Genomic DNA, 22,099 nt, shown 5'->3' with positions numbered 1-22,099 from the left:
CTGGAAGGGAGGATTGGTGGGGGGTGGGGGGGAGGGTTGGGACTGACCGCGCGGTTGGAAGAGGGGGGGAGGCAAGGTTGAGTCCATTATTTGAATGGACATTAACTTGGCGACTGTATTTCTCTATTTCTCTTAAGTATTAATTGTGTGCATGTACCATCATAAAATTAAGATGTTATTTTTACTACAACATAGGTATGTGCCTTCAAAAAGTGGAGTTTGGGGGTCGGGCCGGTTTCTATTGGAATTAATCCCATATGTTCTGTTGTTCACTTAACGCGGATTTCACTTAACGCGGGACCCTCTGGGTTCAATTGACCGCGTTAAGTGGGGTACAACTGTATATATAAAACGGGGGGGGGAGAAGATATTCCAATCATCATTTGATGTAAAAATAAAGTTGATTTTATATATCACAAATCACAGTACAGTGACCCCTCGTTTAACGAACGCCTCGGTTAACGAAATTTCGGTTAACGAACTGCCTTCCATAAGGATCTTCAATTCGGTTAACGAACAAAAATTCGGTTAACGAATTTCTTACGAACCGACCTCAACATGTTTTCGCTTGCACTGGCCGGGCAACCAGCTTTAGTATCAGTCCACCAATACATTAATCGGTTCTAGGGCTTAAATTCCTAACTATTTTAGTAAATATCAAGAAGTTTATACTATTCAATAATTTTAAAAGTTTAATATTCAATTTTTTAGTCATTCTAACAATTACTGAACATAACTGAAGGTAAAGTGACTAGTTTAAAGCGCAGCATCCAGCCTCTTAACACAGCAAACAGGCGTTAGTCTCTCTGTTTTCACTGGAGGTAACATCTTGCTTGAGACTCTCTTCAACTAAACGCTTTTTTTCTCTGTTTCCAAGCAAATTATTGGTCATTTTGAAATATATTTTACATATTGACAATATATAATGCAGTACAGTGTTGATTTAAAGAAAATAATCTTGAAATACACCAGGAGAACTAAAATTTTATGGGTGAAATGGTGCCATGGGGTGACTTCTCTTCCACCCCAATGCCTTCTCTTCTTCCTTCTCCTCCACCCCCATTGTAATTCCCATCATCATCATCATCATCATCATCATCATCATCATCCAGGAGCCTTCTACATACACACCTCAAAGTAAGTGAACTTTTCTACCATTTTTGTTGAATTTAGGAAATTTTCGGTGAGCTGGAACCAATTACCCAAAAACACATTGAAACAATGGTTTCGGTTAACGAACTTTTCGGTTAACGAACGACCTTCTGGAACGGATTGAGTTCGTTAACCGAGGGGTCACTGTAGTTCTTTGTAATATACTGGGTCATTACAAAGGCTCAATTACAGCTCCTCCCCGACTTACGACCTACTCGACTTACGACCACTCGCACTTACGACTTGCCTCAGTTGTACCAAAATTTTGTCAAATTACGTATTTTCGAGTCCCAGCATCAGTGATTGTGCTGTGTACTGACAAAATTTTCGTTTGTAATTCACTTTAAAATGGCTGGAATGCTTAAAAGTGAGAGTTTTGTGGCACTGAGTAGAAAAAGAGACACCCATTTTAGATTTTCTATGTACAGTCATCCCTCGGTTAACGAGATTTCGGTTAACGAGTTACCTCCCATAAGATTCTTAACTTCGGTTAACGAGCAATCCCTCGATAAATGAGTTTCTTACGAGCCGACCTCCACATGTTTTCACTTGCATTTGGCGGTCCACCAGCAGTAGTATTAGTCCGCCAATACAGTAATCGGTTCTAGGGCTTAAATTCCTTACTATTTTAGTAAATATCAAGAAGTTTATACTATTCAATAATTTTAAAAGTTTAATATTAAATTTTTTAGTCATTTTAACAATTATTGAACATAATTGAAGGTAATGAAACTAGTTTTATGAGCGCCATCCAGCCTCTCAACACAACAAACAAGCGTTAGTCTCTCTGTCTTTTCAGTGGAGGTAACATCTTGAGTGAGACTCTCTTCAAGTAAATTTTTTTTTCTGTGTTTCCAATAAAACTACCTGTATTGGTCCTTTTGAAATATATTTTACATATTGACAGTATATAACGCAGTGCAATGTTATTTTAAAGAAAATATTCTTTATTTACAGCAAGTTTAAACTTAAAATATCACGTGTTGAGATTGTTTGAATCCAGCATGGGGCCTAAGAGATCAAGAAGAGCGATTTCAATGCAAACCAAGCAGGAAATTATAAAAAAAAAAACATGAAGAAGGCATTAGAACAAATGCGCTATGCAAAGAATCTGGAATGTCGACATCAAAAGTTTCGACAATTCTTGCACAGAAAGAAAAATTTGAAGAAGTGAAAGTGAGACAAATCTACCAGAGTGTTTAAAAGTAGATCCCTAATTGCAGAAACTGAGAGGTTACTTCTCATCCGGATCATGGAAAAACAGATGAAAGATGATTCACTTTCTCATGAATTTATTTGTGAAAGAGCCCGGGAGAAATACGAACATTTAAAGACAGATCAACCTGGTAATTCAGGCACAGAATTTGAAGATCTTTGGGCCAGCAAAGGCTGGTTCGAAAAATTTAAGAAAAGAAATGACATTTTCAGTGTTGTTAGGCATGGTGAAGCTGCTAGTGCTGATAAGGAAGGGCAGCAAAGTTTTTAGTGGAATTTAAAGAACTGATGGAAGGAGGAAATTATCTTCCACAGCAAGTGTTCAATGTGGACGAAACTGGGCTGTTCTGGAAAAAAGATGCCCAAAAGAACATTCATCACCAGAGATGAGCCTCTTTACCTGGGCATAAACCCATGAAAGACCGTCTCACTCTATGGCTTGGTGCCAATGCTTCAGGGGATTTCCGACTGAAGCCTATGCTTGTCTACCACTCTGAAAACCCCAGGGTGTTCAAGCAACAGAAAGTGGTAAGAACAAACTTGGAGTTTATTGCAAGTCCAACCGTAAGGCATGGGTGACAAGACAGCTCTTTAATGAATGGGCTGTTGATGTGTTTTGCCCTTCTGTCAAGAGCTACCTAACCACCAATAAACTCCCCTTAAAGGCTCTTCTCCTCATGGATAATGCTCCTGGTCATGACCCTGACCTTGCCAGAAATTCGGAGTATCAATTTGACTTTGTGAAAGTGTTGATTTTGCCTCCCAACACTACATCAATCATACAGCCAATGGACCAGAATGTGATCAGCAACTTCAAGAGGTTGTACATGAAGAAAATGTTTAGGAGGTGTCATCAGGCAACTTCCAATGATCCTGAACTAACACTGAAACAGTTCTGGAAGACACAATTCAACATCCTGGAGGCTGTAAAATTGATTGTGTCATCATGGCAAGAAGTCTCCACTAGATCCCTCAATTTTTCATGAAAAGCACTGTGGCCATCAGTAGTCCATGATTTTGAGGGATTTGAGGAAGAAACAGAGTTGGACCAGGAGATTGTGTCCATTGGTCAGTCATTGGGCCTTGAAGTGGAAGAGGATGATGTCGAAGAGCTTGTGATGTCTCATGAGGAGGAACTTACTCCTAATGAGTTGAAGCAATTGGATGAGATGTTAGAGGCTAACAGTGATGAGGAGGAAATTGAAAGTGATGACCATATGTCAACTAAAGAGTTGAAAGATGTGATTTACCACTGGGAGAAGTTCAGGGAACTGGCTTCAAAGCACCCAGATGTGGAAAAAAATTAACTAACTTTGTGTCATGTTGAGGATTCAATGGTTCTCCTTCTTTAAACATAAGTTAATGGTGAGGAGAGATGCCCCACAGACCACAATTGACACTTTCTTCAATAAAAGGCAGAGGGAACAAGATGCTATCCCTCAGCCTTCCACTTCAAGAAGGAGAGATGATGTTCATGGTGGAGAAAATGTCAGTCCAGAGGTTCCTGATATTTTCATGGAAGGTGACTCACCTTCCAAGAAGCAGTAAAATGCTTCTCCTCCACCTCCACTCCCTTCTCTTCTCCCTTCTCCTCCTCCACCTCCCACTTCAAATTCACATCAGCATCATCATCCAGGAGCCTTCTACATACACACCTCAAGGTAAATGTCAATTTCTAAAATTTTTGTTGAATTCAGGCAATTTTCAGTGAGCTGGAACCAATTACCCAAAAACCCATTGAAACAATGGTTTCAGTTAACGAGATTTTCGGTTAACGAGCAACCTGCTGGAACGGATTGTGCTCGTTAACCGAGGGACCACTGTATTATTTAAGCATTTTCGATTTATGACCTGGATTTGGGTCCCTAACCCTGTAGTAAGTCGGGGAGGAGCTGTATTGAGAAATATCTCATTTGATGGAGGGGAAGAAATTAATATGGAACTAAGCACACCTACACCTGTGAAAGAAATGCATCTCCCTTAATATCTTGGACCTTTCAGTTTAAGAAGATCACAATTACCGTATATACCCGTATATAGCACGAGTTCTTAAGACCAAATTTTTTGGCAAAAAGTTGGGGGTCGACCTCTATACGGGTAATAGTTTCGTTAGGTTGAAAAATATTTACCAGTAACTACCAGTAAACAATGGAAACGACGCACCAACGCACCACCCGCTGTGAGTGTCGGTACAGTTGCCAGGGCAGATCTCTTGCGTCATCATAGCAAGCCCAAAGTAGCCAAATGCATGGTATGGTAGCACAGGAGTATGTAAAACATAAAGTATACACGTGGGCTAATCGTAATGACATAATATGATGTGAGTCAGATCATCTACACACAGTTGCCAGTTTCAAAATTTTCCTTTTAAAATTTTAAGTTACCGAGTATTTCTTTTCCCAAATCGTTTTACAATACTGTAGGTAAAACAGTATACTATTGTGCAAACCCCACAGAAAAAAAATTAACAAATGGAGACACCAAAAATGTAAAAAAAAAAAATGCTGTCTGACTTGCAACACTGTTGGTAGGGTCAGGTGGTTCTAACGGTACCTGCCAGGACCCGGTAATCAAATTTATAACAATATCTAACCTCAATTACTGTAGTTTATCTGATGTAGGCAATATGAAGTAAAAAATACCAGTTAAAGTGAGAAATTGGAAGAGAATAAACAAGAAAGATGTTGGGCTATTTTTGGTAGGGCTGAGGGAGAGAGTACCAGCTGTTTGGTCTTTTTTGGCGGGAGAGTCACGCAAATATCCGTACTAGTATTTGTTTGGTGTCTTCTGTATTTTTAAAAATGAATACTTGTAAATTAAAAGTACCGTAACATTGTATTATATAAAAACTTGTCATATTTCTGGAAAATAAGAATACCGGTAAACACAATTTCAACGTGCAATAGTTCTGCTAGCGATAATTGTTCTTGTAAAATATCGGTTATAGAAAATCGCGTAATAGAAATAACGGGCTTATGGAGAAAATAGGTTAGGTGCAGATTACCGAAATCGAAAAAATTTAGTAGTTAGCCTAACACAAAGGATAGCACAGTCTAAATAAATGTTACATTCATATCTAATAATGAAATCATACATAGAACACTTTACTTGATGGGGGAGAAGGGTGATTTTGAGGTTGATAAAATTGAGATTCTCTTCAAGTGTTATATCCTTTCTTTTCGATCATCACCAGAATTCTATCACCAAACGCTTCTTGTTGATATTCTTCTTTACACAAAATTGGAGAAATAGTAAGCAAAAATCAAGCAAACAAGCGTATATACAAATATGTTCTAATTCAAATAGCGTAGAGCAATTAGCGTATCAAAACCGCAGCGATAGCAGAAATACTGTATGCTAAAATTAAAAGCTACTTTAGAAGGGCCGATGGAAAAACAAAGCCTCCACGACCAGGGCTCTGCCGTATCAGCTAGACGGTAAACGTGTTTTTTAATCTTTTCAGTTAAATAACTGTTACATCACAAGTGAATTAGGATAGAATATTATTGTAATACAACAGTTTTTTAACTGAAAACCATTCAAAAAGCAATTACGGTAACATCTTTTGAACGAAAGAAAGCGAAAGTCATTGTTTTCGTCACGATTTTATCCCACTTTCCACTGTAATACGTACGTCATTTCAGCAAAAATATTACATTTCCATATTCTCGGAAATAAATACCATAGTAGTTTTGCTGAAATGTGATGTATTTCAATGTAAATTAGGATAAACTACATGACGAAAACAAAAGACTTTACCTAACCTTCCGATGTTCAAGATATGTTACTCGTTTTTTTAATAGTTTTCGGTTAAAATACTGTTATATTAGTGATATTCTATTCATACTGTGGTTGATATAATACCTTCACGGAAATGTAATATTTTTTGCTGAAATGACATACGTATTACAGTGGAAAGTGGGATCAAATCGTGACGAAAACAATGACTCACTTTCTTTCGTTCAAAAGATGTTACCGTAATCACTTTTCGAATGGTTTAGTTAAAAAACTGTTGTATTACAATAATATTCCCTCCTAATTGACTTGAATAAATATTACGATACCATATTTCTGAATATTTTCATTAAAATCCATCAAAATCATTTTCCTTGTCATCGTCTGCAGCACCAAACAGCTTCTCCCAGTCCTCTTCTTGAACAGGGCTAGAGGGTACGTGTTTTTCGAATCGTTTTCAGTTAAAAAATTATTACATCACACGTATATTTTACCTAAACTGCGCCTGAATGAATATATTCTCGGAAATAAATAGTAGTTTTGCTGAAACGTGATGTATTTCAATGTAAAATAGGATAAAATACATGACGAAAACAAAAGACTTTACCTAAGCTTCCGATGTTCTTGAGATGTTATTCGTTTTTTTAATAGTTTTCGGTTAAAATTCTGTTATATTACAATGATATTCTATTCATACTGTGCTTGATATAATACATTCACGGAAATATAATATTTTTGCTGAAATGACGTACGTATTAAAGTGGAAAGTGGGATAAAATTGTGATGAAAACAATGACTTTGGCTTTCTTTCGTTCAAAAGATGTTACCGTAATCACTTTTCGAATGGTTTAGTTAAAAAACTGTTGTATTACAATGATATTCCCTCCTAGTTGACTTGAATAAATACTTGAATGGAAATATACAATATTTTTGTTGAAACTACCCACATTTCAGTGTAAAGTGTCGTAATAATAAATGGTAAACAAGTTTATAGGACGTAGTGTTTCTCTGAAGGTTTTGTTGTTCCTTTACCCTCAAAAACTTGGGTCGACCTATAAACGAGGAATATCATAAATTAACGATTTCTTGGTCAAAAAATCGGGGTCGACCTATATACGAAGGGGGGTTATAGACGAGTATATACGGTATATCAAATTAATACCCTATGGAGGAGTTAAGTTAGAAACATTGATACAATATTCATCAAATACACAGTGATAAATGCAGACTTAGCAAAAAAAACTGACAAATGTAAGAGGGAAATTGGTACCTTAAAATAAAGTAGAGAACAAGTACCTACCCTGCTATTACCCAAGATTATTGACAACACTTCACCCATCATTTGGTCTTCTGTCAGTGGCCGGTCAACCACACGTACACCCGAGAATATTTCATTGTGGTTCACGAGCTAGGGAGAAAAGAATTAAATTAATTCCATCAAATATGGTAATTCTTTCTTCACATAGGTACAGACATAATTAATGTACAAAATCATTAGCTCTGGGAAATTATCTCACCTGCATGAATGCACTTAAAAAGTTTGCAAGTCGAAGTGCCATCCTAGCTTCATTCTCAAACTGCTTCTCCATCCCAAAGCCAATGTCACCCTGGAGTAATAGATCATCTGGAGGAAACATGTGACAGTTCTCTGGGGTGACTGACTTGAGAAACTCTATGACTTCCTCCACGTTTACAGAATTTGCTCTTGTAGCATTAGGTCCTGTCACGTTGTGATAATCTCTGGACAGGTATTTCTGCCGTTCATATTCACCCATCTTGTTGTAGTCAAATGGCAGCTTTTGGATCCCTGTAAATACAAAATTATAAATATATTCAAAATGAAAAAAGCCATTACCTTTTATTTGTTGACATGTACAAGGGGCCCCCCAAGTTCACAGATTTTTACTTCACGGTTCTCGATCATTTGCGGATGACACCCCGGATGTACCCAAGAATGTCTGTTGGTAGTTTTAAAGTTGCCGGCATTTTCACGGCTGAGACAGGGAGCCATTCGTTCTGGAGACAGAAATTTCCTTTACCTGTTTTGTAAATATGTGTGTGTGTGTGTGTGTGTGTGTAGACACACACAAAATGCATACAAATAAATAATAATTGGAAAATCCTCTCACAAATAATCAGAAACAAATTTATTAAAAATGTGACAGTTTACCCTCAAGTCCATTCTCTATTACAGTACAGTACTTTATTAATAGAGCACGGACTTGAGGATAGACTCACATTTTTAATAAATTTGTTTTTGATTATTTGTGAGAGGATTTTCCAATTATTATTTATCAGTATGTGTTTTATGTGGGTGTGTTTACACACAAACACACACACACACACATATATACAATACTACAGGTTAAAGAAATAATTGTCCTAAGGCCAAACACATAAAGGGAATATACAATTCTTTGTACACAAGTAAAAATGTACCATCCACTCCATCTGGTCCGCAAATGTTATACAGTTGTACCCCACTTAACGCGGTCAATAGAACCCAGAGGGTCCCGTGTTAAGTGAAATCCGACCCCCAAACTCCACTTTTTGAAGGCACATACCTATGTTGTAGTAAAAATAACATCTTAATTTTATGATGGTACATGCACACAATTAATACTTAAGAGAAATAGAGAAATACAGTCGCCAAGTTAATGTCCATTCAAATAATGGACTCAACTCCCTCCCCCTCTCACACTACACTGCCGGCTCTTCCCTCTCAGAGAAATTTTTGGGGGAAAACCACTAAATTTTAATAAATAATACCTCAAACTAAAGTTAGGATAATACAATTGACATTGCTGGATTCCTTGTAAGACCAGGAATATTTTGAATATAAATGTCATATATTTTGCACAAAAGATAACATAGTTACCTAGAGAAAAATTTTTATCTAAAATTTGTATGTTTAATGCAAAATATATGATGTTTATATTCAAAATGATCACCAAATTATAAGAATTCCAGCAATGTAAATTATATTCTGACCGGGTAATTTGTATGAATTTTATGAGCTAAAACAAATATCTTCAGTTAATAAAAAAAAAATAATCTTCAGGACACTATCTGTCAATCAAAGTACCCCACCTTGCCCTCCCCCCTCTTCCAACCGCGCGGTCAGTCCCAACCCTCCCCCCCACCCCCCACCAATCCTCCCTTCCAGAGTTTTTAACATTTAGTATTAAATAATACCTCAGATTAAAGTTAGGATAATATAATTGACATTGCTGGATTCCTTGTAAGACCAGGAATATTTTGAATATAAATGTCATATATTTTGCACAAAAGATAACAGTTAATTTGAGAAAAATTTTTATCTAAAATTTGTATGTCTAATGCAAAATATATGATGTTTATATTCAAAATGATCATCAAATTATAAGAATTCCAGCAATGTAAATTATATTCAGACCGGGTAATTTGTATGAATTTTATGAGCTAAAACAAATATCTTCAGTTAATAAAAAAAAAAAAAATATTTTTCACGGGGTAACAGATGGTCGGTCGGTCCCTCCCTCCCCCCCACCCCCCACCAACCGTCCCAAGGAGATGTGTGGGAAAACCAGAATACTTAACTTGTTTGTAATAAATAATACCTCAAACTAAAGTTAGGATAATATAATTGACATTGCTGGATTCCTTGTAAGACCAGGAATATATTTAATATAAATGTCATATATTTTGCACAAAAGATAACATAGTTACTCTGAGAATAATTTTTATCTAAAATTTGTATGTCTAATGCAAAATATATGATGTTTATATTCAAAATGATCACCAAATTATAAGAATTCCAGCAATGTAAATTATATTCTGGCCGGGTAATTTGTATGAATTTTATGAGCTAAAACAGGCAGGGTGGCGGGTGGGGCAAATCTAAAAATAGCGTCTCGAGCCGGACACTCACGCGTATATGTGGAAAAAATCCGTGTTAAGTGAAAGTTCAGCTCTGGCGAGGCACCGCGTATATGATAAAACGCGTTAAGTGAAACCGCGTTAGGCGGGGTAATACTGTATAAGATTTGGCGTTGCACCATTTTGAGAACCTACCCATAAATTTGCCCCCCCCCCCCCGTATGTAAATTAAATAATAATTTACAATGATATTCTACACAGTGCAGTAATGATATTTTAATCTATGGCAAATACAGAACTACAGTATAAACCACTATTCATAGATTTTTGTGGCAACTAAATGCAATTCAATCACATAATTCGCATCAACCAAAAATTCTGTGAGGCAATAAGGCTTTGGGAGTGACGTCCTTAAAACTGGACTGTCTTCCTTCATACTACCTGGTCCTTCCCTGGCACTGCTTCAAATACAGGAATGCTTCGATTTATGTTGCATGAATTTGCGAAAATTCGATTATATACGATTTTTTCCAGCAATATATAGGGGGTCCTCGACTTATGAACTTCCGACTTACGAACGCCCACCGATACGAACGGGGTTAAACTTGAAATTTACAGTACAGTATTTTATTTACCTGATGACTTATTTTTTTATTTTCACTTACTGTATTTTGTCATTCTATTTCTTTTCTCTTAAATTAAGTGATTTTATATGTATTTGAGGACTTAGGCTATGATACAGTGGGATTTTAAACATTGTTCTGTAAGTACGGGATGCACATAGCATGTGTTCCGACTTCACACAAATCTGACTTAACAACACCCTCAGGAACGGAATCCGTTCGTAACCCAGGGATTCCTTATACGGAAAAAACCCCGCTTTTACCAAAAAAATTTACAGTATTTTTTTGTAGCATCAGAAGATACTGAGTAGCTGACACAGGCATCTGAGAGTATTCCATGCTGAAGATGCACAGTGGGCAGTGTACAGTAGTGCAGGCTAATGTGTGGCAACATTTCTGTACTTATATATAAATGGAAATTAAAAACTGTGTTTTAATTGCATGTTTACATTCCTGGTGGCATGATGCTAAGTTAGACTTGTTACTTTGGCCATCTCTCCCTAACCTTCACCTTACCAGACTGAGGTATGAGTATGTTATGGTTATTTTTCAACTCAAAATTTCTTGGTGATCCCCCACAATGCCAGGTTGCAGAGTTGGGCAGACAAGGCAAAAGGGGAGCCCGGTTCTGGACTGAATGGCCACAGCATATGCTGTGACGACGTGTGCGCCATGAGAAACCCCAAAGCACGAGACGATGAGTTCTCTGTCTGCCTCTTCACGGGGGCAGAGTGAGTATGTTTCTTCACTTTTTTTCTTTTTTTAACGTTTCATGCACACACAAATTTTCATGCAGAATGCACAAAAAATAAAAAATTAAAATAATTATCATAAGGTCAAGAACAAAGGGAATAAACATCCCTTCATGTGCAGGAGTTAGCACACAGATCGGGGGAGGAGGGAGTGACGGGGGTGATCTCAGCTGTTTATTGTCTTCTGTGTCCCCTGTGTTGTGAAAATATTGCCAAATGTCAATGCAGTATATTTTTTTTTATTAGTATAACATGTATTTTCTTTTAATTGTCACATTTACTGCTCAATGGGTGTAATACAGTAAAAAACACAAAAGTATTTATCCTATCCTCGCCACAAGCGTCACTATGAAAACCATGCTGAACCTCAACTGTTTATTGCGTGTGTTTGCGGCATCAGGTCAGAAGCCCACCAAGCTCCTTGTGCATTTATGGAGTTATTTTTTATCAAATGTTAGACATTTTTATATTACAGTATTTATTAATTATATACTTGTATAGTATATGTCATATTGAGGTGCTATTGCACAGCTTCTCCCCGACTTACGACCACCCGCACTTACGGCCTGCCTCAGTCGTACCAAAATTTTGTCAAATTAAACATTTTCGAGTCCCAACATCAGTACACAGAGAAAATTTTCGTTTGTAATTCACTTTAAAATGGCTGGCAAGCTTAAAAGTGAGAGTTTTGTGGTGCTGAGAAGAAAAAGAGACACCCATTTTAGATTTTTTATGTATTATTTAAGCATTTTCGACTTACGACCTGGATTTGGATCCCTAGCCCCGTCGTAATTCGGGGAGGAGCTGTATACCGCATTGATCTAAAATTATGGCTGACGGACCACCTAATATGAGGCAAAAATTTATAACTTGTCTCCCTAAGCACCGACAACCTAGTTTCACTGTAGGCAGAATACTGTAAACAGTATTCTTATATGGATTAAATAAACTTGATACTGTACTGTAATGATTTAGCTACTGTATCAATGTTATTATGATTAATGCATAAGCTTTGAAAGTATTGTTGGCCCCCACCAAAAAATAAAAATAAAATAAAATAAATTAAAAAAATAAACAAATATTCATAAAAATGGGTATTTTTACATTTGGGGGACTTTTTTTCATAGAAACACATCTTGCTTCACATATGGTAGTCAATGGGAAAATTGACTTCGAATTACAAAAGAGTTTTCAGGAACATACCCCTTTCGTAAATTGAGGCACCTGTACCCATTACCCTAATGTCTGCATTAATTTTTTTCTGAAACTTATAACACCTTTACTCAACTAACAGAGGGCCACAAGAAATAGGGACAAAAAGAAAGATATACTCTGGGGCATTATTGCCTTAAGGGTAATAAAATTAGTTTATCCACCTCTATCTGAATGCATATTACAGTAGAGTTAGGAAAGGTGATCCTAGTGCGAGGATAACCTGTAAGCCAGAGACGGAGGCTACTCACTATTACCTGCACCAGCCTCCAGTTATAAAGGCAATCGTGGGAGCAGAGGAAAGCTAATGTCTAAAACAGATCCCAATAACTTCAAAGAATATAAATTTTTTCATTGCCTAAATCCTAAGTAAAGATGCCATGTACAATAATTTTAGGACTTAAGCCTTACAGTCACTGATAAACAAAACTGCCATCTTTAGAAAGACAGAATGGCAGCAGAATCCACTCCAATATACAGTATATAACAAATTATCAGCAATTGTACTATAGGGGGCAGTGAAATTTTGCTCAAAGCTGCACTCTTCAGGCATTGTTCCTTATACATATCTAAGACTCCATGCCAAATTTGAAGCCGATATGTCGAGGTTTAGTCTGCCGCATTTTCTACTGAAATTTTTAAATTTACCTACAGTACTAGCCAAACAGCCGCTGTGGCGGTGCAATGTTCTGTTCAGTGTTTATCAACTTTTTTTTCATATCTCTTATTTCATTTAAGTTGTCTTGTTGCAGATGAGTATGGTGCTATGTCTATATTGATTATCAGCCTTTTCTCATTTCATTTCTCAATGTTGTGTTACTGTACTGTAATGTAGGGAAGACCGCCACTCGTGTGATGATAAAGAATGAGAAGACCGAGAAATGGAGTTCGAGGATGATGGTGAAAGATCATTATGTCATCATGGTTGAGCCTGGCAATGAATATCTCACACATGTGACTCCCAAGACTGGACACGGAAAGCAGATTGCCAAAACTATTCACGAGTTTCTGGTGGAGAAAAATCTAACCCAGCAGCCCATTGTGTGTGTTGGTTGTGATGGAACCAATGTAAATGTAGGATCAGAAAATGGAGTCATTCATCATCTTGAAATGTTACTTGGTCACCCGCTCCATTATTTCATATGTCAGCTTCACGGAAATGAGCTGCCTTTCCGCGCAGTTTTTTATCACTATGATGGTAAACCAAGTGGTTCTGAGCATTGGCGTGGTCCCATTGGAAAGCAGATCAAGGAGTCTTTGTCTGAGCTTCCAGTTGTCGCCTTCCAGCCAGTCAGTTTCCCTGATTTCCCTGTGTTTAATGATGAAGTGGAGAAAGATCTGTCCTGGGATCAGAAATACCTGTATAGGATTTGTAAAGGAGTTATCACAGGTGTTGTTGAAGATGACTTGGCTGCTATTGAGCCAGGTCCTCCCTGTGTGTCAAGGTGGAACACCTTATGGAGTAGAATCCTCAGGCTGTATGTAGCAACATCAAGACCCAGCCATGAGTTGAAAAGAATTGTCATTACAATAATGAAGTTCAGTGCTCCAATGTGGTTTTACATCAAGATACACCCTTACGTAACACACGGCTCAAGGAACGTATTCCAGTCCCTGCTATATATGAAACACCTGAATAGTGAGGAGGAGACGATAGTGAAGAAGGCTGTCCAGAGAAATGCATACTTCGCCCACACAGATCAACTTCTTCTTGGTATGTGTGCAGATGAGGACATGACTGTTAGAGAAAAAGCTGTCTCAATGATAAGAAAAATTAGAGAGGAGAATCAGCAAAAGGAAGAATGCACTGGCAGATCTGAAGAGGAGGAGGAAGATTCTGATGCTGCTGTTGACGAGAATTTGTTAAACTATACTGATGAGGAGGGTAAAGATGGAGATGGGAATGAGGATGTGCCTCCTGTAGTCAACATGAGAAAGGTGGTGACTCCGAAACTAAAGTGGCAAGCAAAAAACTATCATTCCATGATTAACTGGAGGAATGAACTCAAGACTGAGCCTCCTTACATTGCTTCTCTGTCAAATCTACAGGTTAATGACATTCTTGAGACACCATTAGTGGTGCCCAAGTGGCCAAACAGCACTCAGGCGGTCGAGAGAGGCATAAAAGTGATGACTGAAGCTTGCACTGAAGTGACGGGATACGAATCGAGAGATGGATATATCAGGCAAAGATTATTGTCTAGGAAAATGATGCCAAGGTTCCGCACAAAAAAGAATTTCAATATGAACTTGTAATGATTTTCCATACGGTGTACCTGTAAAATAACATGTGAATTAAATCGATGTCACCCATGTAAAATTTATCATTATCCTGGAAAACATTAAATGACACCTAATTTTTGGTATACACTAAAAGTTGACAAAAAGTCGTTCGCGATGCGGCAGGGTAAGTATGCATGAAATGGCATGAAATTTTGTACAGGTGTTTGTTACAGCCATACAAACGATGCCTGAAAAGTGCAGCCTGCAACTCAAATAAAAGTGTTTTTCCCTGCCCCCTATTGTACTACATCGGACAATACTGTACTGTATTTTGAAACAAAGCTATTGGTTTAAAAAATATATATATACAGTGACCCCTCCGTTAACGAACTCAATCCGTTCCAGGAGGTCGTTCGTTAACCGAAAAGTTCGTTAACCGAAACCATTGTTTCAATGGGTTTTGGGTAATTGGTTCCAGCTCACCGAAAATTTCCTAAATTCTACAAAAATGGTCGAAAAGTTCACTTACTTTGAGGTGTGTATGTAGAAGGCTCCTGGATGATGATGATGATGATGGGATTTAGAATGGGGGTGGAGGAGAAAGAAGAAGAGAAGGCATTGGGGTGGAAGAGAAGTTACCCCATGGCGCCATTTCGCCCATAAAATTTTAGCTCTCTTGGTGTAATTCAAGATTATTTTCTTTAAATCAACACTGCACTGCATTATATATTGTCAATATGTAAAATATATTTCAAAATGACCAATAATTTCCTTGGAAACACAGAAAAAAAGCGTTTAGTTGAAGAGAGTCTCAAGCAAGATGTTACCTCCAGTGAAAACAGGGAGAGACTAACGCCTGTTTGCTGTGTTAAGAGGCTGGATGCCGCGCATTAAACTAGTCACTTTACCTTCAATTATGTTCAATAATTGTTAAAATGACTAAAAATTGAATATTAAACTTTTAAAATTATTGAATAGTATAAACTTCTTGATATTTACTAAAATAGTAAGGAATTTAAGCCCTAGAACCGATTAATGTATTGGCGGACTGATACTAAAGCTGGTTGCCCGGTCAGTGCAAGCGAAAACATGTTGAGGTCGGTTCGTAAGAACTTCGTTAACCAAATTTTTTTTCGTTAACCGAATTGAAGATCCTTATGGAAGGCAGTTCGTTAATCGAGATTACGTTAACCGAGGTGTTCGTTAAACGAGGGGTCACTGTATATCTTGCACAGGACATATTCGACGGTTGGCTCTATCCTGAAGCAGTCTATCAAAGTTCAGAGCTACACATGACTTATCCTTAAGTCTCAGGTTAAACATATAATTAATTTATTACTGCCATAAAAAAAAATCCTTAATGACATTGTAAGATAAACTACAGTACCGGTATTAAAAGGACAAAAACATTCACATAAAAAGAAAACAAACAAATCATTTGCAGGGAAATACAGTATAGTCTGCATTTACGCGAATTTGGTTTACGCGTTTGGTCATTTACGCGGCACCTTGCCAGAGTTTAAATTTTAAGTTAAGCGGTTCATTCCATCATTTACGCGGGAAGCGACGCCTGGAGGGTGCGCATTAGGTCGCTCTTATGTTATCGCTGATGTCATATGACGAATCGGACTGTGATTGGGCCAGCATCCTTACTTCCCTCAGCCGCTAGCTGTGATTGGTCTAATGCAATATGACGTGCCCTGCCACCAGAGGGAAGAAGTCGCTGACCTAGCCAGGCCAGTCTCATTGTTCTCAGTTCTCCGCGTATACTATTCTCTCTTGTGCCCGCTACTCCCCTCACAATGGCTTCCGCTGGACCCCCACCACCCCCGAGAAACCTTGAACTACCTGGACCAAGCCATGGTTATGTGAAGGAAGTCATCGAGTCGAGGGAGAAAATCAAGCTCATCCTTGACAAAGACACAGTCAAGCATCGGCATGAAGTGTCTAATAACCTTCTGTCGAAAATTATGGAGACGTATGTCCAGATGTATCACGACAACATCAATGCTAGTCTTGACCGCAACCCACCACAACCACAGCCAGCCCAAGTCAGTGATAGTGACAGTGAGGATATGGACTTTGAGGGGTTTGTCAGGGAGGTCCTGCTAACCTCTGTGAATAGTGATATTGATTCACCGGAGGGCCACTAATCTGCCCTCTGCCTCGAAACCAGCCGCCATCCACGTGTGCCGACCCATCTCTTCTACTCACGTAAGTGTTAAACACCGTTAGATTTGTAGTTTTTTATTTAGATATTTTGTGTGTGTCAATACCATCATAAAATTATGATGTTATTTTTACTACAAGGTACGTATTGCGTCGGAAAAAGTGGAGTTTGGGAGTTTGCCCAGTCTCTATTTCAATTAATCCCATATGTTCTGTTATTTCGTTTACGCGTTTCTCGTTTTACGCAGACCTCCACGGGTTCAATTGACCGCGTAAATGCAGACTATACTGTACAGTAATGTGAATGATCTGATTGATAAGCAGGATTCACTTGGACAAATGGTTATATAGCAGCAAAGGAAACAGCGTCAGAGAGACAACTATTCCTATGAAAGATTTCTTTGATAAAGTACTCCATAGGCTTAATGGATACAATACAAGTTTCTCCTTGGAACCAAAGTCAGGTTATAGAGGTAATGATTAACTTTCAAAAAGGTATGTCAGTTCTAAAGATTTTAATATCAAAGCAAAGTTACTGTACTTACAACCAATGGGTGTACAGCTGAAGGCGTTGCGATATTGATAAAGTGTTGCCCTTTCGACAAGTTCTCCAAGGAAGGGGCGTCGCACAACATTGGGTAAACGAAATCCTGGTTTACATCGACACTGGTAACCACCACGACGAAAACCATAACCATCCAACGGCTCACACTGAAAATTTATGAAAAGATGTAGAATTATGTGTGATAAAATATCATTACTTTTAATTGTGACACAGGGTCTACTGCCCATTATATATCTCCATCTCTATTGGTACATACAGTAAGTATAAAGCACAAAAAATGTATAAAAAGAAACTTATTGCAAGTAAGTACTTATTCATATCTACTCAAAATTAAAGTCCATTACCTCTGTGGTATCTTTTTTGCATTTGCTAGTGTCTGCAAACCTATTGGGCCCATCATTGCCTTCTCCTCTTGGACACTGATTAATATCTATTCGTTCAAAGTCCATCTCCATGACAGATATGGCAGTTAGTGTTGGATATTCAATGTGTCGAAACTGGGTATGGCGTGGATACAAGTCCGCTGCAAAATTTTAGGAGAAAGTGAGATGCTGTATTTAGAATGAAAGTTATTTCACTTTCAATTTTCTAATCATACAAATATGAAAAACCTTACAATTCCATGCATTCCATGGCAAAAATAAATAAATATGTATACAAGTTTCTTGTTAATCCAGAAGATGCTATTGCACCGAGTGATGAAAAGCAATGAATATCAGGGAAAGGTGAGCTTCTTGAGATTATACTACCCTGTACATGCACAATCCAACCTACTCTCTACCTAAGATGCATATCTCAATAGACAGTAGGTAAACAATACACAGTATTCAACACCATCTTAAACAATAAGTCTGGAATAATAATGTCTCCATGGATATTCTGAGGAGTTAAGAATGAAGTTCTCAAATTTTAATAAAATATGGCACACTGACAAAATACTATTCATATTAAGTCAAAACATGGGCTTTTGCAAAAGTATGGGCACATTCAAAGAACCCCCTCCCCCAAATAAAAAATAAATAATTGTATTTTGCATACAAATAACTTTGTTTACTTATTCAAAGGTCTTGTTCTTTCAATAAAGTTTAAAGGAAATAAATAATCCTTAACTGATAAAACACAACCCACTCCCTCAAGCAGCTGCACAAATAATAAAATACCATTATAACTGACTGTTAAGTGATAAAAACACACAATGATCACTTACCTATTGGGGTGATGGCTGGCACAGACCACTTGTTTGAGCGCCCACAGTCATAGTAAGGACGGGTGAATTTGACAGGTCCTGGATCCTCGTCTGGAGCATTGGGGCCGTGGAATACGTAAGTTTCATTTGTATTGTTGGCGTAACGAATTTTAACCTGTACAACAATGTAAACCCATCAACATACATTCCATTTGGGGAACCAATTTATGGTTGTCTTTTTACAATTTAAATCGAACAAGGTAAATCAATTTCACCAACCCACTGACAACTTGTTGGTAAAATACTTGAGTACTATACAGGACAACACACTGAATTATCACAATGTTTTATCTTTGGCTTTCAGCAGTGACCCTGACCATAGACAAAGAAACTTGAATCTGGTGTTCTGCACTTCAAATTCTGATGATGAATGTTTCTGTGAAATGTCACATAAGATCTTTATTGTTTCAGGATTTATACTGCAGAGAAAAAGACCCATCCCACAACATATCAGCTTCCCTCCCCCAACATGATTGGGTCAAGTGGTGTCATTTATGCAGTCTTAGTCAAATTTATAGTATCAGCTCTGTCAACAAGGAACAATGGCACTCATGAATGCAAACAAATTAATTCCAAAACGACCATCAATGGACTACATTATCTCAATAAATTTTAGTGTATGATGCTACTCTGTAAACACTAAAAAACATTAATGGCAATGACTGTATGGCTACTAGAAAAAAAACATCAGGCAACCAAGAGTAAAACTATGAGGCATAAACAGTGGGCATTTACTGACATATTGCTAAGTTTTTACAAGTTCATTCCAAATGCTACAGGCAGCTTTTGGTTTAATTTTTAGGTTTGCATATCTACCAAATGATCAACAAAAATAAAATAAAATACGAGGTAAAAGGCTATACCTGGTATGTAGTGAGTTCATCTTGTCGCTTGTTAGTGTGGGGCAGCCAAGAGTAGTACCATTCATTGATACGATACTCCTCCAGGGTGTAGTTGTGTGAATTTTGACCTGTGGGCAAGATTGCTCCAAGGTCTTCTACTTGAAAGAAATTCAATGTCGAGATTCTTTCCAGATGTACAGGATCATTGTAATCATCCATCCTGAAGAATAAATTATCACATTTTAGCATTAGCAGCTCTAATATGAACTACAAAACTGTGACAGGGTTCATACTCTTCAATGCAAAATAAAATAAGAAATTTTCCAGGACCTCTCCAGGTATATAGTTTTGATTGAGTCAGGAAAATAGATCCTTCTTAGGTGCAGTTTAATTAATACCATATTTTACATAAAATTTAATTTAAACATATTAATGCAAAAACATATAAAATGTAAAGCCAAAAGAGTAAAATAAAGAACAAATCACACAAGAAAATAAAACAATGAAATACAAGGCAGTTTGGAATCCTCATCATGGCTTGTAAGTATTAACATCATGCATCTCCTTCATATTCATACATACGTACAACTAAATATGCCACAGTTGTTGTAGTATAGTTATGTCCATAAGTATGTGTAACTGTGATGATTAAGCCGAATAGAATTTTCAAAATGTCGAAACTATCCGCTCTTTCGGGCTCTGCAGTGTTTAATGAAATGAAATCTTACACACTGGAGACACTGCATACATACTGTATATATCTTTATCTTTGTCAGCTGTACAGGAATAATTACATCTATAATCCTTACTATGCATTAACAGTCTGGACAATGTTTATGTACAGTAATCCACATACTTGTACTCTTAATCACTCTTTTCACCTCTAAAAATACTTACCTGAATGCTCTTGGAGCAAACAGAGGCAATGATTTGTTAAAGAATCCTTTGTAAGAGGATGTAAATGCCATATTTGGTTGAAAATAAGTTGCACTTGAATTGATCTTTGGATTTGCTGCCACATCTGCCATTGCCGAAATAAAATAGTACATAAAACCAGGATCATACTCTGAAGCACTGTCTGAGACGTTCACTGCAAGACAAGAAAGCATATGTTAGATGTCATGGCAACTAAACTTTAAAGGTACTGTAACTCTGTTCTGAAACAATTTATGGTAGCTGAAAAAGTTTTCATTTTATTACCCATCAATAAACTACCTTATCAAAGCTTATCAAATGCAATAATAAATGAGAATGAGATGCTGTACTGCACCAGACTACTGTAGTAGGGTGTGTCATAGGGGGGAAGATCAGCTAAAACTAATGGCCCATCACTTTTTTGGTAGATTTTAGTGTATATAAACAGAAAATAATTTCAGTTTCAATATTTTGCAACCTTTTGCTAGGTAAATTTTAGCGTGAAATTTATCGAAAATCTAACGTACAGCTGCATTAGTGCATTACAATTAAATAGTGAACATTGCTTTTCTGACTTCATTCTTTTAACAACCCAACTAACAATAGCTTTTTTTTCAGATTCTGATGCATTTACAAGTTGATAATATTTATGTATGGCTAAGCCGCAGTTGTGACGAGGAACCAAAACGAGCTTAACTTCAGTCACTATCTTGGGTCTGGGGAGAGAGGCCTTGAAGTCGGAGTTGCCTACATTGAGAGATGCTTTGAGATAATGTGTTTTTAATCAGGCAACCAGTGAAAAGAACCAAAGAACTTACACAAACAAAGACATTGCCAGTGATATGACCAAAGCTGTCTTGGCACAGTACACTCTACAACGCTCAGTTCAAGCCTCCAGTCATAACAAGTCAGAAGAAGATTAGTGAGAGATCATAGCTAGTTGGGAAAAGGCAAGAGGATATCTTCAGAGAGGAAAACTGCAAAGGAGGACAGCTTGCTGCTAACTGGACCAGTTATTTGACATAATTACTTGCAAGTGCCCAATTGTTCTCTGTCCTGAGTTTGGATGCGATCGTGACTGTAAATCCGAGGCCCACATCTCCTGTATTTGCAAGCGTGAACTGAAGATTCCTGTGATCGAACTGGCATTTGTCAAAGCAGAGAGAGAGAAGACTGGCAGTATAGGGGCTCTCATGATTTCTAGCCAAGATATTTCGGAGTCCAAGAGACAGGAGGCTGCCACAGAGAGACAGAAGAGGAGAAGAATTGCCGAGGAAAAGAGACTTGAGAAGGCCCAGGGTGAGGTAAAAAAGGCCGATGATTGGAGTCAAGCTGATTCAGAGTTTAATGACTTCCCCATGGCTGATCCGAGTGCTGACCAGGAGAATGGTGAATTTGTCCCTAACCCAGAAAATAATGATCCCAAACCTTCCAGGTATAAGATTCGAAATAGGAAAGATATCCCGAGCATAGCTCTGGCCAGCATGCGACACCACACTGGTCTCAGAGAAACTGCAGAGATAGCAACAGCTGCCTGGATTGACGGTGGTTTGATAACACCTGATGATGTTCACCTGGTGATAGATCATAAC

General features: G+C 37.7%; 1 protein-coding gene across 1 annotated transcript in view; it reads right to left on the bottom strand.

Annotated features, from left to right (window-relative positions):
- LOC121865502 overlaps window positions 1–22,099 on the bottom strand; it is a 45,184-nt gene that overhangs the window by 15,202 nt on the left and 7,883 nt on the right. Inside the window, exons 3-9 of the mRNA XM_042365016.1 lie at window positions 20,490–20,682; window positions 19,614–19,812; window positions 18,712–18,865; window positions 17,849–18,027; window positions 17,485–17,650; window positions 7,620–7,909; window positions 7,403–7,510 (exon numbers count right to left, since the gene is read on the bottom strand). Coding sequence (XP_042220950.1) covers window positions 7,403–7,510; window positions 7,620–7,909; window positions 17,485–17,650; window positions 17,849–18,027; window positions 18,712–18,865; window positions 19,614–19,812; window positions 20,490–20,682 — 1,289 coding nt within the window. The remainder of the gene's footprint in view (window positions 1–7,402; window positions 7,511–7,619; window positions 7,910–17,484; window positions 17,651–17,848; window positions 18,028–18,711; window positions 18,866–19,613; window positions 19,813–20,489; window positions 20,683–22,099) is intronic.

The sequence above is a fragment of the Homarus americanus genome, unplaced genomic scaffold (genome assembly GCF_018991925.1).
Source record: "Homarus americanus isolate GMGI-L3 unplaced genomic scaffold, GMGI_Hamer_2.0 scaffold25483, whole genome shotgun sequence".
Lineage (NCBI taxonomy): Eukaryota > Metazoa > Arthropoda > Malacostraca > Decapoda > Nephropidae > Homarus > Homarus americanus.
Note: the sequence above shows the minus strand (reverse complement) of the source record. Positions and strands in the feature narration are given on the sequence as shown.